The following is a 7788-nucleotide window of genomic DNA, read 5'->3' on the forward strand; positions in this document are numbered from 1 at the left end:
CTTGATTAGGTGACTTTATCGCAGAAAGTTCTTGAAACCATGAAATTCGAAGACATAAAATTCGACGAGGAATAAGCAGACATATCTTTGTCCATTTACCTCAGTGGAATTCATTTGAAACTGTTTTCGAAACATAAACAGTTTCAAAGCGTACAGAGCTTTTGACATCCACAAGGATCCAGATCTCTGGGCATCTGATCAAAATTATTTACACTGTAAATCAGTGCTGTCTGAATTACAAGTGATTAATGATCTCGCTGAACGAGGCGTAGGCATTAATTCAGGAGTACAACAACTGTTTGACCAGGAGTGAAGAACAAAGGCAATATTTATTGCAAGTTGTCGAAGAGCATAGGAAAAAATTTCCTAACGTTACTAAGAGTTACTACATTACTAAGTTACAAACCAAATACGTTCAAATGTCTGGAAATATAATAGATCTGGTTCTTATATAGAAAACTTGTAATTTATGCCGGCATTATCCGATTTATTAGTGTGAATCTAAATATAGTTTTATAAACAACAATTATTTACTTGTAGTAAATTACTTCAATAAGGGCTCAATTTTTCAAAAATACCTTTTCTTATTCTTATGCATTCTGTTGAAACAAGTTGCTCCTCGAATTTGTTTTTTATACTGTGTATTTAATCCTTAACCATTTATCCGAAATTTTAGTTGATGCTGCAGACTATCCCTAAAACTTTCTGCTGTAGATTATGATTAAAAGCCTTCAAAAATTTTATTGTTGGAACATTAAAACGCTTTTCTAACTCAATATAGAATTTAGCGTGTTTTTCAGTTCGAAAAATAGAAGATCGTTTGAAACAGAAAAGGATTACAAAGTACTAGAAAGAATTTGATGTTTGATTATATCGAATACTTGTTAATCATTCAATTTTCTTATTTTTAATAATATATCTTGTGGGAGTGGAATGTGTCAAATCATTTTCAATATGTTTACTTAATCAGGGTTGTCTTGAGGATTGGTTAAATAACCTCAATAGACCAAAAACGAAATAAATAACAATAATATTTGTTGACTTATTAAGCAAGTTATAATGTAAAAAATCAATCTAGGCTAACTTTTTAGAGAATTAAATATACTTTAAATTTTTAATTGAAATTTGTCATTTATCGTCAATAATTTAGAAAATATAGTTGAAAAATTATGAAAATATGACTTATCAGGCTTGTTACTCTGAGCTATTACAATTTTGTAGCAAATTTGATGTACTAAAAAATAAGAACCAAATTTTTTGTATTTTTATCGATGGTTCACTTGAACAAAGCTAAAAATTAGAAAAATAGGATTTTGTTGGTCTGTAACTTTGAAAATATTAATGATACAAAAAATTTATTCAAATGTTTTTTGTAGTGCGTTAAATGGACTACAAAATTGTCATTTGACGTTTTGTTCTATCTTGGATAGTTTAGCTAAAAATTACGAAAAACACGAAATTTGGGGAAAATTGATACTGTAAAGCTTTATAAAAAGTCAGGCTTCGATGGTAGCAATATGACCCAATGAAATTTTTTGTTCAAAATTTAATCCCAAATGAGGTCTAATAGTTTGTTTTCTGAAAAAATGAAATCTTCAGACGTTGCGGCAGTAAAAATGAAAAAAAAAAATTTTTTCCCGTGTTATTTAAACGGGAAAAACTTCAGAATCGATAGAGGACCTCTTAAAATTAAAATTAAGAACTCTCCTTTGGACAGGCCTTTTGTTTCGACATCTTCTACGATATTTTGAGCGGAAAGTAAAACAAAAAATATCTGATTTTTTTGGCACACCCTATATATATATATATATATATATATATATATATATATATATATATATATATATATATATATATATATATATATATATATATATATATATATATATAATTGGAGGTGTGTCCCTACGCATCGCAGACGAATCGTTTTTTTTTTGTGGCAATAGATAAAAGGCTCCCATCGTGCACTATGGTGGTTGCAAGTCGATAATTATAAGGATGTAAAAGATACGGGGGTCAAAACATGTTAACTTCGAAAATATGAAACTATCATTGATCTAAAATGGCCTGGATTGTTCTAGAAATTTCTGGAATGATCTAGAAAGCTTTAATATGTATACCAAAGTTCTAATCGATCGAGAATGTTCTAGAAAATTCTAGAATGATCTGGAAAGTTTTTAAATGATATGGGAAGTTCCAAAATCTACGTTTAGATTCTGTTCGAATGAGAATGTTCTTATAAATTCTAGAATGATCTGGGAAGTTCTAAAATGATCTGGGAAGTTCTAAAATGATCTGGGAAGTTTTAAAATCTACATACATATTCTGATTGAATGAGAGTGATTTAGAAAATTCTAGAATGATCTAAAATAACTCCGAGTAAACTAGAAAGCTTTAAAATGTATGTCAACATTTTCATCCGTCGAAAATATGCTATATTGTTTTAGTAACTTTTAAAACATCCCAAAAAATTCAAATATCAACGGCTAGTTGATAAATAAAATCTTATTATCTTCAAAATTGTTTGATAAATATTCGAGAAACTTTTTACTTTACAAGATAATTTTTCGAAAAAAATCAGTTCTAAATAGTTTTAAATTTGCTATTGAATTATTTTTTTAATAAATGGATTAATTCATATATTATTATTATTAATATTATTTTATCAAAAATCAAATTTCGGCTGCCGAGTGGTCTTTTTTTATGTAAATTTTCACATATTACCAACAATAACAAAATACAACATACATACCAATCGATTTGGTAATATTTCTTTTAACTTGCATCCACTTGTATGTCGGTACATGAGTTGATTGTTGTTGAGGTCTACAAAAAAAACGATCTTGAGTTCGGTTAGGATATTGATAGAAAACTTCGTTATGATTTTCATTCAAAGTATGTTGAGTTGTACAAAATATTTTAAGATCCGAATTTTTATCTTTTCCATGTCCTGCGAGTTGCACTGAACATTCATTTTCCTTGAGCACAGTGGAAACTTGAGTGCTGAACCGCAGTGTCTTCTCTTGCGAAAGGTGATAATCAAAGTTTGAATTATTTGAAGAGCTTATTTGATATTCACTATCAAAATTATAAGATTGACTAGATTGAGAGTGATAAAGTGATTCATAATCAGGTTTAGTATTAAGAGGAAGTTGAATCGTAATAGTTTGTTGATGAACTTTAGACGAACTTTGTTGGGTATCTTTTGGACTAAAATTTTCTGTTGTATTGTAGATTGGATGAAACGAATCACTGTGATTTAACATATCTGGTTGATGATGTTGACTATTTGAGTAATTCATACAATCAAGATTTGTATAACTGAGACCATTTTCAGAAGATATGATGCTTGTACTTTCATCAGGCATAACACTCGAAGGTGACGGATAGTATATCTGAGAAAAAGTTTCGGAAGTTGAAACTGATTCTGGATTCAAAAAGCCATCAGAAGATGATGTGTATGGCACAATGGCTGATTGTGAGTAATTATGGTGATTGGTTAATTCTGACGGTTCTATTATCCGAACATTATCATCTGCAGCTGTTAAAAGATGAAAAGTATTTTGAAAACCATAGAAAGAATCGGGCTTGCTATTGTAAGTCCCATACATGCCTAAATCCATTCTGATCATTCTTATATCGAAATAAAGTCATCAATGCTTTTTTTACCGTCTTCTATAATAGTAGTAAGAAGGTTCTCAAAATTATAAGCCATATCATGATTGTTTTAGTAATAAAAACAATTTAATAATATTCACTTTCAAAAGCACATTTTTACTAAGTTTATTCGCATTTTTATATCACTTTAAAAGGACAAATAATCATTGATGCCGAATCAAAATATCCGTGTAAACTAAAATAACTGATTGTGACCGTTCAGTGCCAGCCCCTGACGTATACTGTAGCCTAACGCAGGTGAAAACACTCATGAGGACGGGTGTATAGCGAACACCTCTCAACTATAAAATCTCTATATTTTATCCTCCTCTTACTCTTGATAGATACCGTACATTTTATTCTTGTTCTCTACGGTAAGGCCCTCGTTTGCCTGCATGAATCAACAACGTGAGGCGTGTCTTGGTCACCATCACGTGATCATTAGTGGGCGTTAACAACCAATGAGAGAATGCTACATGTTTCTCCATTCAATGTGTTCGTGATGGATAGAACGTTTATATTAATTTCATTTCTTTATATCTTTCATTCGTCGGTTGACACTTTATCGTACAACGTTAGTAGCATATAAATAAAAAACGTTTTTAGAACTTTTCAGTTGATAGAAACATTTGTCAAAATTCGAAGCAAGTAGAAGAAACCACTGATTATATTGAAGCTCAGAATAAATGTAATTAGATTTTATGAAAATAGTTTTTGGTCTTTCATAGATCTAACAATACAATCACAAATATACTGACACATCATAAATTTTTTAGTAAAATCGACAAAAATTTTTTGTTGCAAGAATTGGTTTGTGTATAGAAAGAATTTCGATAACGGTTGTCTTATATAGTCCTGCAACCCGAAAATTTTCCATTATTTCAAAATTTGGAGTTCAAATTATGTGCTAGAAAATATTACGTACTTATAAGTCAATGTGCTCTTTGAGTTTCCAATACACAACTTGTTATAAATGAGGGCGGTTTTGTGATCACATATAATATATGGACTAAGTGGAATGGCTTATGGATGAACACAACTCGCTACTGCACCAGGGAAGAGTAAACGTACTCTCTAAATCTGAAACAGTGAAAATCACTAGAAATTAGTGGTATATTCACTATTTCACAGTTATAAGTATACCACTTGGTATACTTATAGCTGTGAAACAGTGAAATTCCACTGATTCGTTTTAAGAGAGTATGGAAGATACTACCAAATAATACGGAAAAAAAGTTGTAGGAAAAATTACAATTGTCACATCGTAATCCATCAGACTTTCAATACGGTCACTTCGATAATTTTACATTTTAAAAGTTACTACGTTACATCGTAAAAATACCTATATATAAAAGTAATAAATATTCGAATTTTTACGATGTCCCATACAAAGTTGCCGATGCTCAATATTTTCCGTTCATTAGTCAAGGCACGGCTACTAATGCTCGGCCAAGTATCGGCGTTTTGTATCGGCCTATAGCCTTGGTAAACCATCGGCTCTTAATGTTCGGTCAAGCATTGGCGTTTTGTACTGGCCCAGTCTAGGTAAGCCAGTCGGCTACCGCGCGATACTTATTATAATACACGGAAAAAAAAGATGATTTAAAAATTGCATCACTAATGATGTAAAAATACGATTGTACGAGTGGCGTTAGTTTTGGTTTAAGGTGATACAAATATTGTATCACCGTGATATAGATTCCACATCACAGTGAAGTAAATTAGAGTGCGCTACACGCATGCGCCTGAATATCGTATAGTTTATATTTGTTGTTGATGTTTTGTGTCGTATGTATTTTTTTATTTATTAAGAATTTGTTATAAAAAAAAAAAAACATGAAAATAACATGACCGATGACTTTGTATGTTCAATGCTAAAAAAATATTGTCTTGAAAAATTTATTTCAAGGTTTGAGGGTACGAATATTACCGTCAAGTTAGTCCCGTTTAAAATACATTAGATACAAAAATTGTATCACCGGGTGGCGTAAATTTAGCATCACCTCTGTTGACTTCACAGGTGATACAAAAATTGTATCACCTGATGAAATTTTAAAGCCACTTTTTTTCCGTGTATAATGGTGTGTGATTTGATTATCAGCCATTGCTTTTGGCCGATACTCTGGCTAATTCTTTATTACACTTGAAAACAATTAGTACGTATTAGTCATTACTATGTTGTATCATTGTTTTCAATTTTTCTTAATTTAACGTTTAACCAAATTATAAACTAACATGTACTAAAAATTAGTAAATTAATTTTTAAAAAATATCTTAAAAGATTTTTTTAGGAGAAAACAACAATTTAAATTATTAAAAATGTTTTTTTTTTTTATAATTATTACATTGATCATTATTAATTTTTATTATTCAACAAGCTTTATTAAGATTAAATCAACATTTGTTTTTACTAAAATAAATTCACTAAAATAGATTTAATAAGTTAATGAATATTTTTTTGGCGGACTTTTTCGATAAATTTTTACATTACCCAATCAGTTAAACCTATTTCTTTTAGTCATTTGTATTAAAAAAAAAATAAAATATTTTAGCAAGAAACCAACGATTTTTAATAAATGATTTATTTACTTATAAATAGATTTATGAATATAAATAAAAATATAAAAATATAAAAATATATATTTATTTACTAATAAATCATTTATTTTTAATTAATTTTTAACTTCTTGCTTAAAAAATGAAAAGTTTTGAAAAACTGGGAAGTTATTTTTTATTATTAAAATTCAGAAATTGTTCAATTATGAAATTAATAGAAAAATTTGTAACAACAATCAAGTTAACTCAATTATGCTGAGAGAAATTGATTGTTGAACATTGAAATGATTAAACTAAGAACATTACACTCAGATCAGTTAGAAGCGCTCGCGACACCGCTCGAGACTTCCACGCAGACGGATTAGGTTCAAATCCCTTCACATTTGAATTCAAAATTTGAGAAATTTGCGAAAAACCCAAAAAAATTGCAACAAATCATGAAAAATCGAAATTATCAAGATAAAAAAAATTTTTTGGATTCAGATTGAGTATGATTTTTTTTTATTTTGTTCCACTGAATTTGAATCTGAAGTTTTTTTGTCCCATTAAGGTTTCAAAATTTCAACATTTCAAAAAACCAAAAAAATTGGGAAAATTGCATTTATAAATAAGGGATAAAATCTATTAAACACGATTGTTAATGATTTGGGTGTATTTTCATGGATGGAATATGATCTTAGAATTGAAAAATTGACAAAATTTTAAAATCTGTAAAAAAAACAGCATTTAAAGAGAAGGTACAAAACCGTATTTTCGAATTTCAGACTGTCCTTCGATGGTATCGAACTCTTTGATCTTCAAATGACCTACGCAGTGGGTTCCTCTTACGTTTTCTGTTTTCTTCTAGTATTTCTCTTTTTAGCATTCAGCAAAAATCTGCCATCATGTTGACATTCTAATTTCCCCGATACCTACCCTTCATATCACTTATGTCTTGATGAAATCGTTTTCCTTGTTCTTCGCTATTGTCTCCAAGATTTTCAGGAAAGTGGTCCAGGTGAGAATGCATATAGTGTAATTTAAGATTCATCAAACAACCCAAATTTTTGTAGTTTGTCAGCAGCTCTTGAATTAAAGACTCGTAACTCTCGCTGTTAATATTTCCCAAAAAATTCTGTGAATCATTTTTAGAACTTATCCAAGCTGCTCTCTTCATTTCGCTAATTTTTTCAACAAAATTGAGGTCATTAAATAAAGTCCTAATTTGAGGTCCATCAAATCAGTTTTAGTCTCTGTTTTCATGTTGAAGGGGGTTTACCCAGTTGACGGCCCATTCTTCGAGTTAAAACGGCATTTTAACCTAGAAGTCTAAATGCATGGAATGAACAAGAACCCATTGAAATGATTGAAAATTGGATTTTTGGTAAACTGCTAAAAAAAAAATTAGGAAATGACCCTGAAGGCCATCCCTGCAACTTCCCGCCAATTCTATACCTAAACGCTTGAAATTGCACTTATCACGTTTTTGAGCTCTTCGAGCTCATAAATACAATTTGTGTGTTATTTTGAGCTCTCCATGCTCAAAAAAATAGCTTTTGTATGCTTTTGAGCTCTTCGAGCTCAAAAGTTTGATAA

At 30.0% G+C, this 7788-nt stretch overlaps 1 protein-coding gene across 1 annotated transcript; it reads right to left on the reverse strand.

Moving 5' to 3' along the window:
* Nucleotides 1-2720: 2720 nt before the first annotated feature.
* Nucleotides 2721-3880, reverse strand: LOC123271984. Its single transcript, XM_044738577.1, has one exon. It carries the CDS (start codon nt 3630-3632, stop codon nt 2721-2723), a length of 912 nt encoding a protein of 303 aa, XP_044594512.1. The 5' UTR covers nt 3633-3880.
* Nucleotides 3881-7788: the final 3908 nt, after the last annotated feature.

Source organism: Cotesia glomerata, linkage group LG1 (genome assembly GCF_020080835.1).
Source record: "Cotesia glomerata isolate CgM1 linkage group LG1, MPM_Cglom_v2.3, whole genome shotgun sequence".
Lineage (NCBI taxonomy): Eukaryota > Metazoa > Arthropoda > Insecta > Hymenoptera > Braconidae > Cotesia > Cotesia glomerata.

Bases quoted from the DNA above. Each gene is read 5' to 3' on its own strand.
- LOC123271984 (XM_044738577.1), bottom strand. From the start codon at position 3,632: ATGATCAGAATGGATTTAGGCATGTATGGGACTTACAATAGCAAGCCC.